This window comes from Bidens hawaiensis, unplaced genomic scaffold (assembly GCF_021521415.1).
Source record: "Bidens hawaiensis isolate Kalapana, Puna unplaced genomic scaffold, B.hawaiensis_p1.1 tig00013119_1, whole genome shotgun sequence".
In the NCBI taxonomy this organism is placed as follows: domain Eukaryota; kingdom Viridiplantae; phylum Streptophyta; class Magnoliopsida; order Asterales; family Asteraceae; genus Bidens; species Bidens hawaiensis.
Window position 1 is genome coordinate 74,645 of NW_027492108.1, and position 25,601 is coordinate 100,245.

The 25,601-nt window shown below is 39.2% G+C and overlaps 2 protein-coding genes across 2 annotated transcripts in view; one reads left to right on the forward strand and one right to left on the reverse strand.

The window, feature by feature from the left end:
* Window positions 1-25,601, reverse strand: part of LOC143543393 (protein NO VEIN-like) — a 286,208-nt gene that overhangs the window by 70,315 nt on the left and 190,292 nt on the right. The window lies entirely within an intron of this gene.
* Window positions 14,167-24,793, forward strand: LOC143543387 (26S proteasome non-ATPase regulatory subunit 1 homolog B-like). Its single transcript, XM_077035716.1, has 13 exons — window positions 14,167-14,444; window positions 15,652-15,715; window positions 15,865-15,970; window positions 16,143-16,266; window positions 19,354-19,522; window positions 19,642-20,090; window positions 20,419-20,554; window positions 20,654-20,899; window positions 21,637-21,857; window positions 21,937-22,195; window positions 22,350-22,582; window positions 23,222-23,723; window positions 24,265-24,793. Exons 1-13 carry the CDS (start codon window positions 14,284-14,286, stop codon window positions 24,589-24,591), a joined length of 2,997 nt encoding a protein of 998 aa, XP_076891831.1. The 5' UTR covers window positions 14,167-14,283; the 3' UTR covers window positions 24,592-24,793.

A 25,601-nucleotide genomic window follows, 5' to 3' on the forward strand; every position in this document is an offset into this window, starting at 1 on the left:
CAGCTTGCACTTTGCCACGTGTCATAGTTTCATTGCACCTGCGATTTCTCTCTCTTCCGCATTAAATTCATCGCATTGATTGCGATTAGTATATAAAGGGGGAGAGGGTCCTTTGTAATCCACTCTTTCACTTTTCTCTTCATCTTCAAAACGATTTCCGGCGAATACTCGCCTTTTCAGTCGAGCATTCTCTTGAAATCGTTCTCTTCTTTCATACCTGCAAGATGTCTTCTGCTCACGATCTTGAGGCTACAGCCCAGGAGGCTGGGGTGTACGCCGAGAACCCGTCATCCACGTCCGACAAGGATGACAAGAGTACTGCTGGCGAGTGCCAGTGTGCTCTGCCTGTCGATCTATATCAGTACATCGTCAGGAAGTTCATGCTCGAGTCTTTCGAGCCTGAGTTTCCTGAACCTCATCAGACGGTGTATGATGCCCCCAGAGGCAAGATCGGGGTATATGCCGCATTCTTTGTCTATGGGAATCTTAGGTTCCCCTTGACGAAGTTTGTGTACCATGTTCTGGAGAGGCACGGTGTACACCTGACAGAGGTACACCCGATGGCGATCGCAAAGATTCGCCACTTCGAGTGGGTGTGCCGGATTCTGGGCGTTGAGCCCTTCGTCGACCGCCTGATGACCTTCTACTCTTGGAGGTGCATCCAGGGGTGGTATACTCTGATAACTCGGATCAAGGGTTTGAAGATTTGCGCAACCGAGCGCAGTCTTCGTTCATGGAAGCGGGAGTTCTTTTATATCTCCGCTCGCGCCATCCCCCTTGCCATGAAGTTTAAGAATGGGCAAGCACTCCCTTGCCTTCACGCCTCCAACTACCAGGAGGCGGAATGGTTCTCAAAGATTTCCCGAGTCCAATCTCCGGTTTACCGCTTTGCGGAGTCCGGGATGGTGATGCTCGGGATGAGCCGGGTGTGGAAGGATGCGGAGGCGTAAAAGATCCCGATCGTCCTTGAATACGGTTTGAACTCTGTCCCTTACGGTATGCTCTGTCTTTTTTGTTTATATAGGTTTGTCTTCTAACTGTTTTTCTTTTATTTCAGAGGGGAACGACTTGCAGTCGCTCCTGCATCCGCGAGAGGCTAATAGTCCCGCTCGGATGGGTACTCGTGCTCTAGATGAGAACGAGTTGCCCATCCTTGAACAGACGGCGGATCGGTTCGTGGAGGTCTACCCGCCAGGCCACGAGATCCTGAGCGCCAGGCGGCCAGGTAAGGCGTTATTCAACTCTCGACCCCTCAATGCTGAAACATCTGCTGGAATTCCTCTAATCTTGTGTTCTGATGAGGAATCCGCAGATGGTCCTCCGTTGGTGCGGAAGAAGAAGGCTGCCGGCGGGAAGGGGAAGGCGAAGGTGGCCTCCACTGCCGATCCGGTGCCTCGGTCTGATTCAGAGACCGAGAGTGAGGAGGTGGCGGGGAACCCTGGTGGTGATAAGACCACTGCTCCGGAGGCTGCGACGACTGTCACCTCCGGAGAGCCCAGGATGACACCTCCGGAGAGCCCAGGATGACGACGGTGAGCGGCGTAAAGAGGCCGGCTCCATCGGGTTCGTCCCCGCCTGTCCACACTTTTAGGCTCAAGAAAACCCGTAAGTACAAACTTCCTTTATTTTTGACTTCATAGCTTTCCATCATTAATACTTATCTTCCTTATGCAGGCGTGGATGCTACCGCATTCCAGGGTGGAGCGGGGAGGAGTACCTCCGGACCCATGACGGTAGGCTTGGTCAGCCTACCTGAGGCGACGACCCAGGCGGCTGCGCCTGCTTCAGTTGGTTCAGTTGCTCACACCAGTTGAGCCAACTGTTCCAACTGTGATGACATCACCGCCGGCTGTCAGTGCCATATTTACTGAATCTTTCACTGAGCAGGCGGTTACTTTTTCTGCGGACTCCGCAGCGGCGACCACAGTTGTGAGTTCACCTACGGTGAGTTCACCTCCGTTGGTTTCTACTAACGCGGCGGCCTTCACCATGCCTCCTCCGTCATCGGCAACGACGGTCGATCCTTCAGGTATGCTTGGGGCTTCTCGCCAACCTCTACCACCTTCCCATCTGCCTGACCTCTTGGACGGATTTCCCTTGGGTTCAGGTGATGGGTTTGGCGGATATCGGCCTGTTGTCGACCCTACAGGTGTGTAGGGTTCTTTTGGCCCTTTTTTTTATCATTTCCTAACTGCTTTTTGTTTTTTGCAGTGTCGGATTCCAATGAAGTGTATGTTCCACGCTGGAACATCCGCCGAGGAACAACCCTTCGCACGCCTGTGGAGTGCGTGGAGTGGGCTCGTCACGCAGCTCCCAGTGGTGCGTTGGGGGAAGCAATGGCTAGCTACCAGGAGGGTAGGCTAACCAATGAGCTGCGGATTCTCCTGGCCCGGATGCAGCCGCGCGTCTAGCTGCTTTGTCGTGAAAACGACAAGTTAAAAGCAGCTCGCATCCAAGAAGTAGCTCAGGCGCGGGCTGTCCGGGAGGAGAACAAGAGGCTTACCGCAGTGGCTGCGGAAAAGGAGAAGGCCTTCAAGGCCCTCGAGGTGGAAGTTCAGGCCCGTCTCGAGGCCCGTTCCAAGGCTGCCCAAGCTGTTAACGAACAGCTTCGGCTGGCTAAGGAAACTGCATGGAACGCAACCGAGAGGGCCACCAAGGCTGAAGCTGTTGCTGAGCCTTTACGCCTCGAGAATGAGGAACTTAAAGCCAAACTAGAGGCGCTCCAACAGGCTCATGATGCCTTGGCGATGGAAGACGCCAAGAAGCTCCAAGAGATCTTGGACCAGAGGGGGGTGCTTGATCATACTGAGCGGAAGCTAAAGGGCGTTGAAGAGGCTGCGGCTAAAGAAGTGTTGCTTGCCAACCTTAACAAAAGTGAAGCCGAACGCGCCCGTAACCAAGCTCAAGCTGCCCTCTAGGAAGCTCTGGTTACCAAGGAATGGCTTCTTCGAGAAGCGTTGTCTCAGGTAAGCTTAGCTTCATAATGTCTTCACGCTTTTCTTTGTAAATAGAAAAGGTTTTGATACTTGTATATATATTTTTTTTGTAGGTTGTGCATCGAGTCTTCACGGACACATCATACGACGATGCCATGAGCGCAGCCCTCAACGCTTCTCATGAGGATGGGGAAAAGGCCGGCTTCCTGCTTGGTCTAGGGTTCGTTGAGAAAGGCATCCCGCCTTCCAACTTCCCTTTGTATGATGTGGATACTGAAGCTGTTTATGACCAAGCAGTGAATCAGTATGCCGCCTTCCCGCATCCGGTGGTGGAGAATGTGAACGAAGTTGCTGCTGCTGATGATGGGCTAGCTATCCTTAAAGCTTTCCTTGAACCGCCACGCTCTACTGATGGTGCTGGTCCAAGTGGAAGTGGTCCTGAAGCTTGATCCTGAAGATCCCTTCCCACTGTTAGGATAGGTTTAGCTTGTATAGATTTATATTCTTGTAGGCGGGTAGTTACCCGGCCCTTCTTGTAATGAATATTATGAAATATAAATCTTTGTGCGGGTAAGACCGCTACTTTCACTGGATGACTTGCTTTATAAACGTTATATGACTTGCTCATGCATACTTTAGTTTAAATTAGCAATTTTCCAAGTGTTTAGAATAAGTTAACCTTTGAACGTGGTAGATAATAGGTTGAAGTTTTGCTTCCTCCTTCGTGATTGTGCGGGTAGGACCGTCACTTGCACTTAGTAGGATGGCTAAACTTTACCTATATCTGACCTGCGTGGAGGTTTTCCTCATCTTTTTAGAAATTTTCTAAGTGTTTAGAATAAGTTAACCTTTGAACGTGGTAGATAATAGGTTGAAGTTTTGCTTCCTCTTTCGTGATTGTGAGGGTAGGACCGTCACTTGCACTTTGTAGGATGGCTAAACTTTACCTACATCTAACCTGCGTGGATGTTTTCCTCATCCTTCTGTTAGAAATTTTCTAAAGTATTTTGAATAAGTTAACCGTTCGACGCGCGGTTGTCAATAGGTTCGGTTTCCTCTCATGATTTGTGCGGTTAGGACCGGCACTTTCATTTAGTTGGATGACCAAAGTTTACCTATGACTGACCTGCGTGAAGGTTTGCCGTTTTTTGGGTTTATGCGGGTTTTGCCGCCTTCCCCACGCAACGACTTTCCACGTAATTATGCGGTGAAAACCGGCATATCAGTGTTGAATAAATTAACCGTTCGACGCGCGGTTGTTAATAGGTTAGTGTTCAGTTTCCTCTCATGATTCGTGCGGATAGACCGGCACTTTCATTTAGTGGGATGACTGAACTTTACCTTTAACTGACCTGCGTGAAGGTTTGCCGTTTTTTGGGTTTATGCGGGTTTTTCCGCCTTCCCCACGCAACGACTTCTTTCACACTTATGTATGCGGTGAAGACCGGCATATCCGTGTGGAAAGTTCATAAGTATAAATGTAAAATCATCAGCGTCGATGTTCTAAGGAGAATCATTTCCATTAGAAGTGGCTCTGGGCCTTTTCTTTACAAATTTGGAATTGATCTACATGCAAACTGTGTAATTGAGCTCCCTTCCATGTTGTTGGGATGGGAGTGCCATCGAGCCGATATGCACCTGGTTCGGGATCTCGTTGTTTACGCAGTATGTAGTCTCCGGCATTGAAGCTGCAATTTTATTCGTGTTTTCCCCATCTGGGGTTCTACACGCATCAGCCTGCTCAGCGTTCGTTACGCCACGAGGTGTGCGAGCGTCCCATCTCTGACAAATGCTTCGACGATGTCCTTTACGTCTGTGCATTCTTCAGTGTTGTGGCCTTTTGTCCTGTGAAAGTCACAGTATTTGCTCCGATCAGCATTGTGACGATGTCGGATTATTGGAGCCTTTGGCCATGGGAGCTCCTCAGTGGCGAATATCTCGGTGTCGCCTTTGGTGAGTGGCGTCCATCTGGAGTTCTGGTTCGACTGTATGTTATCCCTTCCGCCTAACCGATGTTGCAAGCCGGATGAGGTGTCAAAGTTTACCCTTGACTGCCAAATGCCTAGCTTCCGCTTTTTGTTTAGTCGGGCGGTAAGGACGTTGTCTTCTCTTGTTTTCTGGGTGTAGAGGTTTGTGCTCTGGGGGAGATCTCTACCCAGTTGCTTCTCCGTTTCTGCAAAGCGTTTAGCTGCTGTCATGATGGCATCCCATGTGGATGGCATGCCATCTTTACCCGTTAAGGTGCGGATGAGCTCTGGGTCGTTCGCGCCCTGGATGAAAGCAGCGCGAACAAGATCTTCGCTAATATTACCCAGACTTAGCTTCTTTGAGTTGAAGCGAGTGATGAAGTCTGGCAAAGATTCATCTTCCTCTCGAATGCATTTGAGGATTGTCCATTGCTCTTCGGTATACTTTCTTTGTTGGCTGAAGTGTTGGCTAAACTTCTGTTGGAAGTCTGCCCAGTCGTAGATGTGGTTGACCGGTAGACGATCGAACCACGCTCTAGCTGGCCCAACAAGCGTCATTTGGAACATGTAACACCACGTAGGTTCCGTCCAATTACTGACGGTTGCCCCCGCTATGAATCTGTTTAAATGATCGTCTGGATCAGATATACCATCGTAAGTGCCGATGTTGGACATCTGTTTGGCACTTTTCGGGGCGATTGCTTCCGCAATGTCCCTTGCAAATTTGGACGTTCCCGCCTTTGCAGCAGTTGGTGTAAATGTTTTGGAGAAGTCACGTGGATTTCCACATGCGTTTTTTGGTTTGAAGGTTTCTCCAAAATGCCTTCTCGGTTGGGAGTCCGTTTCCTTACGCTTCCCTTTCGCCCTATGACGAGGGTTTGCGTCACTATCGGATTCCTCCGAATCATCGTCAAAGTACTCTACGAATTCATCAGCCTGTTGGGGTAAACGTAAGCATTCATCCAACTCAGCTTGGAATTCTTTTTGACGTGCTTCCGCCCACGCTTTAACTTCATCGAGTGTTTGGCGGGGGAGCCTCGTTCGTTGTCTCTCTAACTGGGTATCGGTGAATCCCAGTGAGCGATTGTTTACTGCACTTGCCCCAGCTTGGGTAACTGGGGTAGTGTTCGTAAAATTTACTGCACTTGCCCCGGCTTGGGTAACCGGGGTAGTGTTCGTAAAAACTGTGTAGTCGCCGGTATCCCCCCCAGTAGCTGGGGTTGTGGTTACCGGAGTTTCTTTAACCATCTTTCCAGAAGTTTGAAAAAACTGAAAAGAAATGAAGTTCTAGCTTTTATGCACGGATGGCGCCAATGAAGAAACACCAATCGACCCCGGACAGATTACGGATAATCTGGGGGTTAAATAGATGTTTCCCACGAGGGGTTAGACCCGGCAAAGATGGTTCTTCTGATAACCTGCAAAACAGACACCGTGAGCTCGTCACTGAGAAGGGGGGGTACCTCCTTGTGACCACCCTCCTGCGTGAGAATCAGACTAGATTGCTCTTGAATATAAGTGTATATTAAGAGATTGCTAGAGCAGATATCAGGTATAAGATGTAAGATACAAGATAAGATGAGATGATCATACCATTTGGGGTATTTATAGCCGAAGGTAGGTTTCCAAGAGGGTATAGCCGGTTGAATAGTATTCCTGTTCTACCAAATGTGGCCTACGCACGTGCCATGCTGGTAGTTGGTGGGTAGGCAGCGGCTGACAGTGACCAGGCCTGCTGTGTACTATTCCTTTTCCACCAACTGCAGGCTATGCACGTGGTATGACAGGAGTTTGTTGAGTAGGTAGCGGCTAATAGTGACATACAGTACAAGAGCATGCTGCTCGCCATACTGTTGTCAATGGGCTGTCGTATCTCTGGTAAGATCTTTTGCCCATACCTCGTCAGGTACAGTACAAAAGATCTTCCAGTATCGTACGGACTGGCTCATTTGGGCGGGAGTATTCCCCCTCCCGCCTTTGTGCGGGATTGTTCCCAGCTTTGCTCATTCCTTCAGGTGACTACTGAATTATTGAGAGCTAAGTGCCTTGTGCGTGTAGCCTTGCTGCGCGGGTGGCCTTCCCTGATGGCTTGTATCCGCAGCTGCGGGAACAGGCAGAGTACTTCACCATTGGGAGGCATTTCCTGCGGGAACAGCTTGCGTACTGCGCGTAAGGACGTCACGTCTCTGAGCATGGTGGGTCCTGCGGATCCAGTTGGTTTCTGCGCAGACGTCTCTCTTTAAGGTGAGTCCTGTGGGTCCAACTGGACTCTGCTGGGACCTACCTCTTCAACTTCCTATATTCCAATTTTTATCTTCTTTTGAGCAATAATATGGATTCAAAAGTAGAATGGTGAGATAATATGTACAAATAATAAGTATGTGTAATGTGTAGGGGTCCTTTATTTTGTTAGGGTTGGGGATGAATTGTTGTCTTGTTTATTTGTCATCTTCTTTGAATTTGAAATACTTTTTGACATTAGGGTTTTTTTGAATTTGTCACTCATTTTAAGATGCTAGTGGACGTGTAACCATGATCTATTGCCTCCCACTAGTGGTGTATGATTTTGACATTATTCTCCCCATTCCAAGATGCCTCTCTCTTCAACTGATCTTATCATACTAAAGGGTATGATGGTCAATTTTGTTGTGGTTCTGTTGTCATTTTCTTCATGTTATAGTAGTCATAGGCTTATAGCACAAACATGAGCTTGGCTTGTGTTCCAATTATTGTAAAGTTTTATTGTATAATATGGTGTGCAAGATTATTATACTATGGCCAGAAGACATAAGATATGATATCTTCACAAACATACATGTGAGATATTGTATGATGGTGTTGCAAGACCAACCACTCCAGCATAATATTCATCTTAACATTAATCTTAAAATTCTTCACCTGTGTTCTTAACCTAAAACAAAAATACTTGTGAGGCATGAATACATAATAGTATTAATAGCAGTGTTTATTATAGAATATTTGGTAAAGTTTAGGGGTGTGAGTTGGGTTGATCCCAGGCTAGTCTGAACTTGACTTTAGTTCATTAAGGAAGCTTGAGTTCGAGGTTTACTCGCTTCGAGGTATATGTCTTAACTCTTATTTGTTGATTCGTTATGATAATAGAAGTATATAACTACTACTAGGTTAGAAACAGTGGCGGATCCAGAATATTTTTTTAGTGGGTTCACAATTCGGGTCCGCTTGAGGATTCGGATCGGGTTCGATGTTCGGATCATTTCGATGGTTCTGGCCGATTTCACGGTTCGGGTTGGTTAAGGTTTATCATTAAATACATACGATACAAAAAGAAAATTGTTTCATTAGAAACTAGTTTTATACCCTTCCCAGTACGGGTTTCTGAAATTAATAATAGGCAAAACTAACAAACACGCACACCCAAATAAACTTACAAACTAAATGGACACTAACAAACGTGACAAAAACAGTTACCAATGTCAATTTATGACGCATGATAGTGGACTTTTGCCTAAATCGGTGGGGTTACGCAAACAACTCCTCAACCTTGACTGTTGGCCCGATTCATTATATGGACTTGGATGCCTCAAGACTAAATATTCAATTTTTCATCAAGTTACATATAGTTGGTTAATAAAATTTCATGTCTTACGGTCAAGCAATGAACATTTAATATTCTAACACCAAGGCTACAAAACCTAAATTATAACAATTGTAAATGATGTGCAGAAAGAGGTGTAACGAGAGAGCTGGGTAATAGAAGTAATTAGGTAAGCAGTTAAAAAATTAAGAAAATACCAATGAAAGAGGGATTTGAACCTGGATTCTGACAATAGAACTGCAGTGTGTTTACCACTACACCATGGTTCCAATTTACCTATGAGTTCACTCATAATTTATATATGGGTTCACTTTCATATATCACATAGGCTTTCTCTATAAAATCCGAAACTCAGTGGGTTCCCGTGAACCCGCACCCACATACCTAAATCCGCCCCTGGTTAGAAACTTGCATATTACACGACTTAAATAAAAAATGTTAAATACTAAGTAATTAAGATTTAGGAATTGAAAACAACATTTTGAGTTTGAGATAAAAAAAAATGTTTGAACTTACATACAAGTAATTTAAGAGCATGTTTGGGATTGCTTCTTGAAATTGCTTATGGCTTTTTGAAGAGGCAAAATGTCCAAAATGCCCCTCCAAAAGCACCTAAAGGCTCCAAATTGGAGCCTTTAGGTGCTTTTGGAGGGGCATTTTGGACATTTTGCCTCTCCAAAAAGCCATAAGTAATTGGAGCTTTTAGGTGCTTTTGGAGGGGCATTTTGGACATTTTGCCTCTCCAAAAAGCCATAAGCAATTTCAAGAAGCAATCCCAAACACCCCCTAAGTTGCTATGTTTAAGGATTCAAATAAGAGAAACGGAAAAAAAACTTCGGGCTCACAAATTGTAACATGTGGCAGTGTGGCACAACCGGCTATTTATTTATTAGGTATAGACGTATAGATCATATATAGTTCCACTTTTATATATGCAGTTTATTAGGTATATATCATATAGATCATATATAGTTCCACCTCTATCTTTTAAACAATAGTCCCTTCTATTTTTTAACAATAGTCATTGAAGTTGCCTAACGAATCTAGTCAACTTCAATATATGATGTTCAGGTTCGAACTTTATTAAGTTATTCTTAGCTCATGCTCGAGCTTAAACTCATATAAAATATATTGTAACTTGTTGAACATTTGATCTCATCACAAACTTTTGGTAGCGTGGACACTATCAAAATTTGTTGATTGGTTTTCTTAATGGTGCAACATAAACCATTTAATTTTACTCCTGTATTTACCACAGCATGTTTACTAAGCGACATCCAAAATGAGTTAAAAGGGGCATAATTTGAAGGTATTTTAAAGTGTTAGTTTTGAACACGGAGCACCTAAGGGTCGAAACTTGAAAATGTCAAAAAGTTATCAAAGGCGAAGATTCTCAAATGACACGACTGTAGTTCGTTTACTTATCTAAGTAAGGTTTCAAATTATGTAATGTTTTCATTTTCAGATTATATAATGTTTTTAACTTTCAGATTATATAATGTTTTAAATGATAATGTTTGAAAAATAAATGTATTTTTAATGGCGTGTCAATTTCCACATGGTGTGAAAAGTGAAATCACGTCTTCCTTTTGTGGTTTTAGTGAAAACCATGTGGAAATGTCATTTATGTGATAGTTTCCGTACACCATTTCCACATGAATACACCCCATGGTCAAACTCACCTGTTACGTTGTCCCTATGAGTTACGACATTTGTAACCAACTAACCATTACCCATTCATGATGTCTAGATTATCTCCGTGGTTGTCACTCTAGTTTGATATTGGTTTGGGCTAAATGCATACTTTTATACTTGTTATACCCTCTCAAAACATCAAATCACCTTTTATTTATTTATTTATTTTAGTGTTTTTTTGTTTTGTCTTATATTGATCTGTTACAATTTTTATTATGAAATATACAGTTGGTTTATTTGGTTTACATGTATCACATATTTCATACCTATTTATTTCTTTTTTTCCTTGGGGATTAGACCTTTTGTTTAGTGATTTTCTAATAAGTAACACATTTACAAAAAGGTACAACCTCATACGTTGTGGTCTAGGTCTAAAGGTGTTACTTTATTTTTGAAAACCATTTGATTAAAGGTGAAAATTTAAAGTAAAAAATGTATCAAATCCACAATGCGTGTAAATCAGATAGACTATACTATGTAATTCTTTCAAACCATTATTTAAAAATTGCAACATTTTAGCAATATATAATAAAAAAAAACTATTTTTATCCTTGAGAATCTAAAACGTTTTTTTGTTATTTTATTTTTTTATATTTTCCAAAGTTAACATTTCATATCTCATAATTTTTGTTTATTTAATCTTTAAGTATTGTACCGAATATGTTTTGTAGTGTTTATTTATTTTAATTTATAACATTTTTTTTAATTTAAAAACTTTTATTTATTTATTTATTTATGTGGCGCTTTTTATGATAATTATCACTATAACTGTAATGCTATATAATGCTCCTGAAATTAAATAATTCCCATGTTTTTCAACTTTACGAGCTTGGCAAATAGGACCCATATTGGTGGTAAACATGGGCTTTCAAAGTCCATTGTCATCTCTGTTTATAAACATGGTCTTGGCTCTCACTTTCTTGTTCTCGTCTCCAATTTTTATCATCATGCATGAATCATGATCAATCCACACGTTAAAATGTGTTAGGAAAAATTTGTAGTACAAAACCTTATGCAAAACCAATTGCATATGATACAATTAATAAAAGGTTAGAAAATGAAGATATTGGTCCAAGTTCAACTAATGATATGCAAGAAAATAATAATATTGGTCCAAACATTTTGTCAGTTTTAAGACCTTCAATACGTTCAACAATCGTTTTGAATGATCTTCCTTCAGATCCTTTTGATAGACCACATATTGCTAGTTATCATCCTAATCAAATAGATGACATAAGAAGAGTGTATCTTCTTAAAAAAAGCTTTTAAACAACGAGGCCATGCCTTTAAATGGACAATCTATTCTAGTAGCCAGAGATGTTTTAATGTAAAATGGTTTAATAAATATGATTGGTTGGAGTATAGCACTAAACAAGAAAAAACATATTGCTTATGTTGTTACTTGTTTAATGAAAGTATTGGTAATCAAGGTGGAAGAGAGGCTTTTGTAAGTGGAAGCTTATGTAATTGGAGTAAACTGAGTGTCTTAAAGGACCATGTTGGGGAAGTTAATAGTGTTCATAATAAGTCGGTGCAAAAATATGACAATCTCTTGAACCAAAAGCGATTTTATGAGCATGAGGCGAATGTAAGTGTAGTAATGAAGAAACGATTGCAAATTGGTATTGATTGTTGGGTTATGCTCATAGTTCGAGATTCTTGTAAGAAAAGAGTTTATCATTTCGTGGTGATAATGAATCTGAAGATTCTTTTAGGCCTCATAAATGCTCTATCAAAACATCTTCAAAAAAAGAGTCAAGAATTATTATAAGCATCTAAGTTGATAAGCGGGACAAACCGAGCATTGAATAATTTAAGACAAAACGGGTATAAAAAAGATGTTGGATAGGGTGACATCTTTTTGTGAAAAAAAACAACATTAAAATGTTAGATATGATAGAATGTTATGGTAATAGAATAAACCAAAAGAATGTCATTACTAAACGACATCATTTTGAGGTTGAAGTTTTTAATACGATTTTAGACATGCAAATTTAATAATTTGGAAACATATTTAGTGAGGTCTCAACTAGATTGATAGAAAATATGTCCGATTTACATCCTCGTGACTAGTTTCCTAGGTTTGACATATCTAAGATAATGACATTTTCTGAGATGTATCCAAATGACTTTAGTAATGAAGAAAAATGGTGTATTTCGGGTGATCTTACGACCTTTTATCATACTTTAAAGGGAGAGAGTAAATTTGCAAAACTGGTGGAATGTGTGACCTTGCTCGTGTAATGGTGGAACCGGAAAACACGTTACTTTTCATTTGGTTTATCAAATATTGAAGCTAGCGTCGGTTCTATCGATTGCAACCGTAACCGTTGAAAGCTGTTTTTCTAAAATGAAGCTTGTTAAGACATATTTGCGCAATCGAATGGGTGATGAGTACTTAAACAATACTTTTATTTGTGCTGTTGAAAGAGAAACACTTGATAAAGTAACATAAGAAGATTTAATGACTTGATTTCAAGCTTTCGAAAAACCGAAGATGAGAAATCCGCAACCCATGTGTTTAAATGTATTTATTATTTTGTTTCTATTTTATGTTTAGTTTATATTGTATGAAACACAGTAAAAAAAATTTTAAACATTACCCACAACATTTTATTCTAGATATGTCAATGTCACATTATACAATGACCACCTTCTTCGTTTCACTAATATAAAAGATAGTGATTACCCCCTCTTTATATCACCAAACACAAATGACGTACCCCTCACAATCTAGTCACCCGATCACACTAGTGAATATTTCACAAATACAACACAAGAACAAATAAGATTTCTGGTTGTACAAACTTGCCCGTCTCTACTTTGGTATATGATATAAAAGTTTAAAACGACAAATAAAAAACCTAATGGGTAAAAATTGACAAACACAAAAGTATGCGTGTTATCCTTTTCCCATCATTTCAAAGTGAGACCGAAAATGCGCCTCAATCTTCTACTAAAAGATTCAAGTTACACGTGTTGTCCTTTTTCTCACCGTCTTGCACAAACTGAAAGAAAAAAAATGTACATTATTCTTGTACTGAAAAAAATTTAACCGCGTTAAAATTTGGATTTAAATGAACAACCGAAACTGTCATGTTGATACGTGGTAGTATCGTAACTACTCGACATTAATCGAGCATCGAGAACTACACAACGTTTATAACCCACAAGCGATGGGATGAGAACCGTAGAAAACTATAAAGGGAGGACAAGAGTGTGAATATGTTTTCTTAAACTGACACATCAAGCGTTTAACTAGTTCAAATACAATGATCATCTCGTACAAACGTTTCACTAATCCAAGGTAATAATCACCTTCTTTATTTCACTAATCTCAAGATGTATCACTCTTCTCTCAAATCACCAAACGAGACGACATCTAGTCACAAGATCACACTAGTGACTAGTGTATATTTGATATTCACCAATACAACACAAGAATAGATAAGATTTTTAGTTGTACAGATGAGCTCGTCTCGACTCATTTATATCGTATTCGTAATTAGAGGTGGGCAAATAAACCGGTTAACAGAACCGACCCGATCGAACCGAAACCGAACCGGTTTGAAACCAATTATGCAGATTCCGGTTTGGGACCGATTGAAACCGTAGGTTCGGAACTGGTTTTTAATTTTCTCCATCAAAACCGGTTCCAACCCGGTTAACCGAACCGAAAACGGCTAAAACTAAGCAAAAACCAATCAAAACCCGAACCAAAACCGATCAAAACCCGAACTGAACCCGATTGTACATAGTCAATAAACCGGTTTCAACTTGAACCGAAACCGATCATACACCGGTTTTGAATTTTGTTGACCAAACCGAACCGGTTTCAATTCAAATGTGTTTTGAGTTTTAAACCGATTTGTGCACCTCTATTCGTAATGGGCAAAAGTTGTCAAAAACAAAAGTAGAAGGGGAATAATAATAAATATACATACAGCTTACCCCTCCCCAAAGAAAGCTAACGAATATTAATAAAAAATAAATATCACATCACGCCTTCAAAACTCAAAAAACTCAAATTCAATCCAAACCCTAACCGTGATTTGATCCTCTGTGTATATCGAATCGAATTGAAATTGAATCGAATCGGCATTGAAGCATGGCAGCAGCATCAGTAGCAGCGAATATGGTGAGCTCGGCGGCCGGTCTATTGGCGATGCTTCACGAGTCGAATCCATTGCTGAAGCTTCACGCTCTCTGCAATCTCAACGCCTACGTCGACTACTTCTGGCCTGAGATCTCTACCAGTGTCACTACTATGTAATTAATAATACTTTTCATTATCTTATTATTATTTTAGCCCTAGATGTTAGGTTAGGTTATTATTAGATCCCGTAGTTAGGTTTATTATGTATTGTACTACATGAGCTTAATTCTGCAAGTACTTTTGTTTGAAAACGTGTTAGTAGTGTAATCGGTATGGCTTAAATAGAAAGTTATTGTTATTTTTTGTTTCAGGATCGAAATATCGAATACAAATACTTCTTAACATGAAATTAGTGAGAGCTAACTTGCTGTTGTTGTTTGGTTTGTTTATATAAGTGTTTGCTGTTATTTTTTTGCTGATTTCTGATTATGGGACACTATAAGTATTTGTTGATTGTTGTTATTATTAGGATTTTTTTCTTTTGCTGTTATTATTTTGTTGGTGATTCTGATTCTTTTGTTATTGTTATTATTATTATTAGGTTGTTTTCTTTGTTATTATAAGACATTGTTTAATTTATATTGGTATTGTTTTCTACGTTATTGGTATTGTTTCCTACGTTCTCATGTTAAGATTATTTTGTACATGAACCCTCCCCGGTTATTTTTACATTATTGGTATAATCGTTGTGGCTTAAGTAGAAAGTTATTGTTATTTTTTGTTTTAGGATTGAATACAAATACTTGTTAACATGAAAATAGCGAGAGCTAATTTGCTGTTTTATTTGGTTTGTTTTTATAAGTGTTTGCTGTTATTTTTTGCTCGTGTTTGCTGATTGTTGATTGTGAGACATTATAAGTATTTGTTGATTTATACTTTGTTGTTGTTATTGCTTTTATTATTTTGTTGATGATTCTGATTCTCTTGTTATTATTAGGTTTTTTCTTTGTTATTTTAAGACATTGCTTATGTATATTGGTATTGTTGCTGCTAGTGTTTTCTATCTTATGTTAAGGTTATATTGTACATGAACCCTCCCTGGTTATAATTACTGTTATGTTAAGAATCAAGGAGTCGAAAAACACTTTTTTCTTTTTAAAACTAGTTAGAATTAAAACAAGTGCATCAAAAGAACCCGAAACTCAAAACTTGATTGGTCTTTTGTTCATATGATGTACTTTTCATGTTCAACTCATCTTTTTTAGCCTTCTCTTTATTACTGTTTTATGTTTTTATATAGTTTTGTTAAGCTTTTGCGTCAATGAAGTATTCTCCAGTCTATTTACTGATATATCTTGGCTTTTTCTTTTTTCAATCCAGCGAGAGTTTATATGAAGACGAAGAGTTTGATCAAAGACAGTTGGCTGCTTTACTTGTTTCAAAGGTATATGTTTCTAAACAAGTTTGATACATTGGTTTTTGGTGATTGTGCTTAAAAGGTTATTGGAAACTCTAGACCAATTAACAGAATTGATCATGTGTTTTACTTATGTTTATAACATGTGAAAATGGCTCATTCTCTCTTCTTTGCAGGTTTTCTATTACTTGAGTGAGCTTAACGACTCATTATCTTATGCCCTTGGAGCTGGCAATTTATTTGATGTTTCTGAGGATTCTGATTATGTTCATACTCTTCTTGGTTAGTCCTTCTTCTCAAATGAAATTTTGTGTTATATGCTCTTGATTGCATTTACATCATTATATATTCATATTTGCTTGCTACTTTATATTGGTGTTAGTTACCAAACATATATTTTCTGATTGTGGCGTCCCTCACCCATGATCTTTTCATATGTTGTGTTTTTTGTCAGGCAAAGCTATTGATGAGTATGCAGCTCTGAGATCAAAGAAAGCAGAATTAAAGGAAGCATTAAAGGAAGCGCTTGATAATGTGGACCCTAGGTTGGAAGCAATCGTGGAGAGATTGCTTGATAAGTACGTATGCTTTCACCTTTTGTTTTATTCAGAGGATTGCATAGTCTCCGATACAACAAAGCAAGTTTGTTGAACCAAAATAATTAATAACCAAAGAAAGTGGTTGACCAATTTTCATTTGGTCAATCGTCTTTCTTAAAAACCCTAGATATCAGTAACAATCTAACCAAAAAATATCTCCTTTTATGTGTAGGGAATAAATTACTTCTTAGTACTAAGGATTCATTTCATATATACCCTTCTAAAAGTTTTGAGTTTTTGTTTATCCTTTTTGAACTTTTGTAATATTATTTTCACTCTTTTGGGTCATTTCAAAATAAATAAAATAGAACCAACCAGCTATGAATCAACTCAACGCATAATGCTCTCTTTGTTTATTTAATTAGACACTGTTATAAGTAACTGATTTTGTTTTACTCTGGAATTCTAGAAAGCGAGAGTTTTAGTGTTTTCAATCAATCAATCAATCAATCATACCCAGTAAAATCCCACCGACAGCAAAGCTATAGGTAGGGTCTGGGGAGGGTGGGATGTAGGCACACCGTACCTCTATCCAAAGGAATAAAGAGGTGGCTTCCAGAGAGACCCTCGGCTCTAAGTACATGTGTATGAAGCAAAATAAAGGAAATCAAAGTTTAACAGTTATATAAAAACTACTACTAATTATAATAATATTAATAATAAGGTCACAGTTTAACAGCAATATAAAAGCTAATAATAATAATAATAATAATAATAATAATATATGTAAGGGAAATACCATTATGGTATGTGACCTAAATAAGTTAAGTCTAAGCCCTAAGGTATTCAATTCTCTCTAAAAATCCTTAACTTTAATTCTACTTCTCCACGAATTCCTATCCTCAACCATGTCCTCGGAGAGGTTTAGGTCTATCAAATCATGCCTAATCCTCTCATCCCAAGTCAATTTCGGTCGTCCTCTACCCCTCCTCCCCTCTATAGTAATGTTTTCTACGGATCTAACAGGATTCGTCGTCTGTCTTCTCTTTACATGTCCAAACCATCTCAATCTCCACTCTCTTATCTTGTCTGCTATGTTCGCCACCCCTAATCTCTTGCGAAACACAACGTTTCTTATTCGGTCTAGCCTTGTGTGCCCACACATCCAACGTAGCATTCTCATTTCTGCTACCTCCATCTTCCGCACTTGTGCCTTCTTGATGGCCCAACAATCTGTTCCATATAGCATTGCAGGTCTAACTGCCACCCTATAGAATTTTCCCTTTAGATTAGTCGGGAAACTCTTGTCGCACAATATACCTGTGGCTGCTTTCCATCTACACCATCCTACCTGAACTCGGTGGGTCACATCACTGTCTAATTCCCCATCGCTCTATACAAATGATCCTAAATACTTGAACTTCGTTACCTGCGGGACCACCTGCCCTTCAATTGTGATGTGTGCGTCTTCACTGTCGTTTATCCCACCAAAATCACAGTGTAGGTACTCCGTCTTAGATCGGCTAATCTTTAAACCTTTTGTCTCTAAGGTTGTTCGCCACTCCTCAAGCCTCATGTTTAGATCTTGTTTTTTCTCAGCAAGTAACACAATATCGTCTGCGAACATCATGCACCACGGGAGAGTCCCCTGAATCGACTTTGACAACTCATCCAAGACTACTGCAAAAAGAAACGGGCTCAACGCTGACCCCTGGTGAAGACCTACCTCTACAGGAAAGAAATCAGTATCCCCCACTGGCGCACGGACACTTGTTTCACTCCTGGTATACATATCCATAATTATCTCTATGTATTTCCTGGGCACTCTTCTACCCTCCAAGCACTCCCAGAGCACCTGTCGTGGCACACTGTCGTAGGCCTTTTCTAGGTCAATAAACACCATATGTAGATCACGCTTCTTCTCCCTATACTTTTCCATTAATCTTCTTATAAGGTGTATTGCCTCTGTGGTGGAACGCCCCGGCATGAAGCCAAATTGGTTGACCGTAACCTGAGTTTCTCGTCTAAGTCTAACCTCAATCACTCTTTCCCATAGCTTCATAGTATGACTTAGTAGTTTGATTCCTCGGTAGTTACCACAACATTGGGCGTCTCCTTTGTTCTTATAGATAGGAACTACAACGCTGCTCCTCCACTGGTCTGGCATCTTACCTGATTTGAGAATACTATTGAACAGAGTAGTTAACCACATGACTCCTTCCTCCCCCAGACACTTCCACACCTCGATGGGTATGTTGTCTGGGCCAACCGCCTTAGACCTTCCCATCCTCCTAAGTGCGTCCTTCACCTCTTCTCGTGTGATCCGTCGGCAGTAGCAGTTATTCGATTGTTGTCGTTGAAAGTTTGTGTTGTCATGTTCTTCTTGGTAAGCTCTCCCATTGTTAAAAAGATTGTGGAAGTAGGTTTGCCATCTTAGCTTGATGTCCTGCTCCTTGACCAGTACATGCCCATCTGTATCCTTTATGAACTTCACCGGTCCTAGATCTTGCCTTCTACGCTCCCTGGCTTTGGCAATCTTAAACATAGCATGTTCCCCCTCTTTTGTTTCTAGACTTTCATACATCCGTTTAAAGGCCGCCTTCTTTGCTTTCGCCACTGCCTTCTTCGCCTCTATCTTGGCCGTTTTGTAGTTGTCCCTCAATTCCACTCGCTCCTCCTCATTCGTGCACCTCATTAGCTCCCTAAAACATCCTTGTTTGTCCCTTATCTTGTCTTGCACTGCGTCATTCCACCACCAAGACTCCTTATGCCCACTTGTCTTTCCTGTTGTGACCCCGAGAGTCTCCTTTGCTACTTGGATGATCTTTGTCTCCATAGCTTCCCATATATGAGTTGAGTCCCCATTTAGTCGAGCCCGCGTATGCAGTATGATACTTGGATGATCTTTGTCTCCATAGCTTCCCATATATGAGTTGAGTCCCCACTTGTCTTTCTTGTTGTGACCCCGAGAGTTTTAGTGTTTTAAAGGGCAATTATGATACTTGAAATTTGGAGGGATGTTAAATGAAATTTCAAACTATATACCCTAATTAGGGAAATGGGCTGAATCTACACATGTGTTTAACATACTCTTGTTTTTTTCTCTTTTCTTTATAATTCTTGAAGGTGTATAACCGATGGAAAGTATCAACAAGCAATTGGAACATCAATTGAATGCCGAAGGTTGGATAAACTCAGAGAAGCAATTATAAACAGTGATAATGTTCATGCAACTCTGGCGTATTGCATGAACGTATCCAATGCTTTTGTCAATAGGAGAGAATATCGCCGCGAGGTAATATGATTATGATCTTATACTTACCATACGTGCCTAACGCCTATTGCATAATTTCTTTTACATTTGATGAATAAGTTCAAGATTCTGCTTTACTGACTCGTGTGGAAAATGGGTAGGTACTTATTCTTCTTGTCAAGGTATATCAAGATTTGGCATCCCCAGATTACTTAAACATTTGCCAATGTCTTATGTTTCTTGATCAACCTGACGGTGTTGCAAGCATATTAGAGAAACTTTTAAGATCTGAAAACAAAGATGATGCATTGATGGCATTTCAAATTGCTTTTGACTTGATTGAAAACGAGCACCAAGCTTTTCTATTGAAAGTCAGAGATCAGTTGTCAAGTCCCAAGTTGAAACCTGAAGTGCCAGCTGTCACGGAGCCAAATCCTTCTGCGTCAGAGGACACTCAAATGGCTGATGAAACCCAACCACTTATTGCTACAGGGCCTGAATCTGACCCGGCTGAAGTGACCTATGCTGAAAGGTTGACTAAAATGAAGGGAATTTTGTCGGGTGAAACTCCTATTCAGTTGAAGCTCCAGTTTTTATACAGCCATAACAAGTGAGCAAACTTTTCCTTGTGTTTATCTAGACATTTTTTTTCTAGAGTTGGCAAAATGGGCGGGCCGAACAACATGGCATATGGGATTATTTTTCAGTATGGGTTTTATTGACCAGTTGACCCTGAAATACTTTTTTGTCCAGTTCCTTCTTTTAATAAAATACTAGTGTATATGATCACAAAGATCAGGTTATTTCAAAATTTACAGTCATAATAATGGACTTTGGAACTGTTTGAATTTTCAAGTTTTGAACTGTTTTTTTGTTTCTTTTGTTTGGTCTTTATTGCTAGTTTCTGTAAGATTCTTATAATATTCTGTCTTATATAGGTCGGATCTACTTATTCTCAAGACAATAAAGCAATCAATCGAGATGAGAAACAGTGTTTGCCACAGTGCAACAATATATGCCAACGCCCTTATGCACGCTGGAACAACTGTGGACACATTTTTAAGGGAAAATCTGGTATATAATGTTTTTTGTTATATTGTTCTCGCTTATTATCAAGTTATTTTTACCAACTCTAAATCTTATCATCATCTTGTACTTTACATATGCTTTTAGGATTGGCTGAGCAGAGCCACAAACTGGGCTAAATTTAGTGCAACAGCTGGGCTAGGTGTTATTCATGGAGGCCATCTTCAGCAAGGAAGATCACTCATGGCTCCTTACCTTCCTCAAAGTGGGTCCGGTGGTGGTAGTCCTTATTCTGAAGGCGGGGCCCTCTATGCTTTGGGTTTAATTCATGCAAACCATGGAGAAGGCATCAAACAGTTCTTACGTGAGAGCTTACGCAATACCAATGTGGAGGTAATTGTTTAATAACCTTTTAAAATCATAAACTTCTTCACACACACACACATGTATATTCAGGCACAAAATCTACTTTCTTGGATTAGAATCTGTTTATGTTTACCAGATATCATCTATATGTGTGTATGAGTATATATGTATAAATAGGATTAAGCAATCCATAAATTTTCAACTTTGTTCATAATTTTGTTACGCGCTTCAATATGTATCAATTTGCTTCTCATCATCTCGTGAATATTTAGCTTCTCATAAGACACAATACATACACGCACATGCACACATGTATTATATATCCATGTTTGTATATGTGTGTATATATAATACATATGTATATATCTACATGCATGTAGGTATATGTTTGTAGATAAACCAGTTTTTAAGTAGAGTACTATGCGAACTGAATTAACACTTGTACATACGGATGGCCTGATATAATATGAGTGAGAGAGTGGAGTATGTGGTTCATCCAGTTCTCTACCTAAAATTGATTCTGTACTGAACGACTATGTGTGTGTGTGTAATATGTATGTGTGTGAGAAACTAACTATTTTACTAATTTTGTAACTTCGATTCAAAGTTTTGCGTGTTTGATTTCATTCATAACATGACATTGTGAATCAGTGTTAAAAAGATAATGGATCTGTTTGATTTTCATGTTTCTTATTTACATTCAGATTATCAACTGATCCCGTATTTACATCTTTTATGTTTATTCTCTACATTGGCTGGTTCAGGTGGTTCAACACGGTGCTTGCTTAGGTCTTGGCTTGGCAGCTTTAGGGACTGCTGATAATGATATCTATGAAGAGTTGAAAAGTGTCCTCTTCACTGACAGTGCTGTTGCAGGTGAAGCTGCAGGCATTAGCATCGGCTTATTAATGGTGGGGACCGGAAGTCAGAATGCCGGAGATATGCTGCAGTATGCTCATGAAACACAACATGAAAAAATTATAAGGTAAGTTAAATAAACATCCTTAAACCTTTTGTTATTATGGTTTTCTTAATTGTTAATGATGCAAACTTTTGTTTTGTAGGGGGTTAGCATTAGGTATTGCACTCACGGTTTATGGAAGAGAAGAAGAAGCAGACACTCTAATTGAACAGATGACTCTGGATCAAGATGCCATACTACGTTATGGGGGGATGTATGCATTAGCAATGGCATACAGAGGAACTGGAAATAACAAGGCTATTCGCCAATTACTTCACTTTGCTGTGTCTGATGTCAGCGATGATGTCAGACGGACTGCTGTTTTGGCCCTTGGATTTGTTCTCTACAATGACCCAGAACAGGTTTGAACTGTTTTCTTTAGTTTCTAGTTATTTTTATTGTTATTTCCTTTTGTTAATAGTGGTTCAAGCATCTGTAGTAGAGGTGGCAAAATGGGTAAATTTTAATTATGGGTTGGGTTGACTAAATATGATAATTATTTCATGTTTACTGCAGACACCAAAAACAGTGGCACTATTGTCTGAGTCATACAACCCGCATGTGCGGTATGGTGCCGCCATGGCTGTAGGCATTTCATGTGCTGGTACTGGGCTAAGTGAAGCCATATCTTTGTTAGAACCTTTGACGTCCGATGTAACTGATTTTGTTCGTCAAGGTGCCTTAATTGCAATGGCCATGGTCATGATCCAAACCAGTGAAGCTAGTGACTCTCGTGTTGGCACCTTCAGGTATTCTTTTCTCAACATATATGTCTGCATTGTTATTTATTAAAGGTGTCAAATGGGCTTTCAAAGCAGGTGGGGTTTGCCTAAAAAACTTATTTCATATAATTCTTTTGTATTATAAATCTTTTGGATTACACATGAAGAAAATGAATAATGTAGTCGCTACTTTAAACATTATTTTGATCAAAAGCTAATAATAATAAAATTAAACGAAACAAAGTTTTTTAAAATCTTAACTAAGACCAGTACAAAAGTATATTTTCTAGTTAATTTTTGTGGATGAAAATGAAACTTAGTTGAAACATTTTGGAATGCATAAGGATGTTACATAATTAGACCTGAGTTAACGTTTTAATTCAATATGATTACAGAAATCATCAGTTTAATAATACAGTGTTCGATTTGAAATAATATAGTAGGTTTTATGCATAATGAAATTCTTTTTGGTAACCAATTATCTTTTCAATCTTATAAAGTCTTTGCAAAGTATGATTGCAGAAAAGATAGTTGCCAGAAAAGATAGTTGTTTAGTAATAATCTAAATGATATAATAAAAATGGTTTGAGGTTTTATGCATAATTTATACACTTTGAGCAACCTTCTTCTTGTTTCTTTTTGTCACATGCTCTAAATTTTCAACAGACGACAGCTGGAAAAGATTATTCTTGATAAACATGAAGACACTATGAGCAAGATGGGAGCTATTTTGGCGTCTGGAATTCTCGATGCTGGGGGAAGGAATGTTTCAATAAAATTACTTTCAAAAACCAAACATGACAAAATGACTGCAGTTATCGGACTTGCGGTTTTCAGTCAGTTTTGGTACTGGTACCCACTCATATACTTTATTAGTTTAGCTTTCTCTCCCACAGCTTTAATCGGACTCAACTATGACTTGAAAGTACCAAAATTTGAATTTTTATCACATGCAAAACCGTCTTTGTTTGAGTACCCTCGACCAACAACCGTCCCCACTGCTGCATCAGCTGTGAAACTCCCCACAGCTGTTTTGTCCACGTCAGCAAGAGCCAAAGCTAGGGCTACCAAGAAGGAAGCTGAAAAAGCCAATGCTGAAAAGTTGTCTGCTGCTGCTGACTCATCAAGTTCCGCCAAAGGGAAAGAAAAGGATGCTGACTCAATGCAGGTATGGATTTTCGGGCCCAAGGGTCAAAATGGGCTGGGTCAAAAAAATTAAATTTTCTTTTAGCGTTTAGCAAGGGTCAAAAGGGTAACTGGTTAGATTAAAAGGTATTTTTCATATAGAAATATAGAATTTTTAATGCAATTACAAAACTGTATTATTAAAATATTATCTAATTTGTTTAATTAAATTCGTCTAGGAGGTTGGGAAGTGATGATACAATACGGTTTCATGCACACTCATAAATAATACAAGAACTTTATTATCAGTCTAGGAGAGTAAAAATATTAGGTTGAATGGGCCAAATAGTTTTTTATGAACTTTGCAATTAATTGTTATTTTTAAAATTTCTACAAAAACTATATTATAGAAGTAATATCTCATTCATATGATTAAATCGGTCTAGGAGGTTGATTAGCTTGATGCATTAGACTTGGTCAAAATCTTGCTCATTCCATTTGACCAGTCAACCGATTTCAAGTAAACCGTGGTCAAAATTCTGTTCCTGAACAAAATGTAAAATCTTTTACGATGCATCTGACAGGTGGATGGCGCTGTGACCGAGAAGGAGAAAAAGGCTGAACCCGAACCAACATTCGAGATTCTAACCAACCCCGCAAGAGTGGTTCTCGCACAAGAGAAGTTCATCAAGTTTCTAGAAGACAGCAGATACGCACCAGTAAAACCAGCTGCATCTGGTTTTGTTCTCTTGAAAGACCTTCGCCCAACCGAACCAGAAGTGTTGGCTCTAACCGATGCACCCACGTCAACCACCACAGGTGCAGCCGCTCCTGCACAAACAGGGTCTACTGCAGCCATGGCTGTGGATGATGAGCCTCAACCGCCCCAGCCCTTTGAATACACCTCATGATCACTGTTTTAGTCAGTTTGATATGATCCGAGTCGACTCTGTTGCATCTGGTGAGTTGGAAACATTAGAACTGAATCAAGTGTAGTTATTTTCGCATTGGTTGTTTTTTCATGACTGATCATATATGTGTTTGTTTAGTTACTTTTTTTAACTCTTTACATTTCATGTTAAGCCTTAACTATAATCACTTTTTTGGCTATCATGTCTGTGTGTGTTTCTTATTATGCATGTTTCGTATTTAAGATTCGTGTTTTTGAAATCAACGTTAGATTGAAACGACTTTAAAACTCAAATCAAATGTATCGTTGTATCAAATTATTTGTTATATCATGTTATGTGACGACCAGTGAACTGATCATATTATTTATAAAGTTTGCGACAACCAGTGAACTGAAAACGATAGAGTTTGATGTTAAAAAATGAAAAGGTTGTGAAATATTGATGTTTTTAAAATTTTAGGTATTAAAATTTATGTCGGTATTTATTTTGATTTAAAATATTGGTGTTTTAAAACAAATCTCATTTTACTCTTGTCGTAGATTTTGTGTTTAAACTGAAACGTAAATCATAAATCAATATCGAGTAAACTGGTTTTTCCAGTAACATATTTGATTTCCTTTCATGTATATCTCCATCAACTTATTCCTAAATCACACGATTTACGATTACATACGATTACAGCTTCTTTTATGGTGTAAAATAAGCTATGATTAAATGCTTCTTTTATGGTCTAAACTCTAAAATAAGCTATATTTTAAAGTTTCTTTTCTGAAACATATGAAAGTTATTATAAAATCATTTCTTTTCTTTCTTTATTTCTTCTTTAAAATATATATATATATATATATTTATTCGTCATATTCATGTCATATGAGATATCACCTCATGCACTCCACCTTTTTTTATTTGTCATTGGAAATGTTTTTGAATGTATATCATTTTTCACCAACATAAAGTGGATACATGAAACAAATAGTAACTCATTACTCGTAAAACTATCACACGTAAAT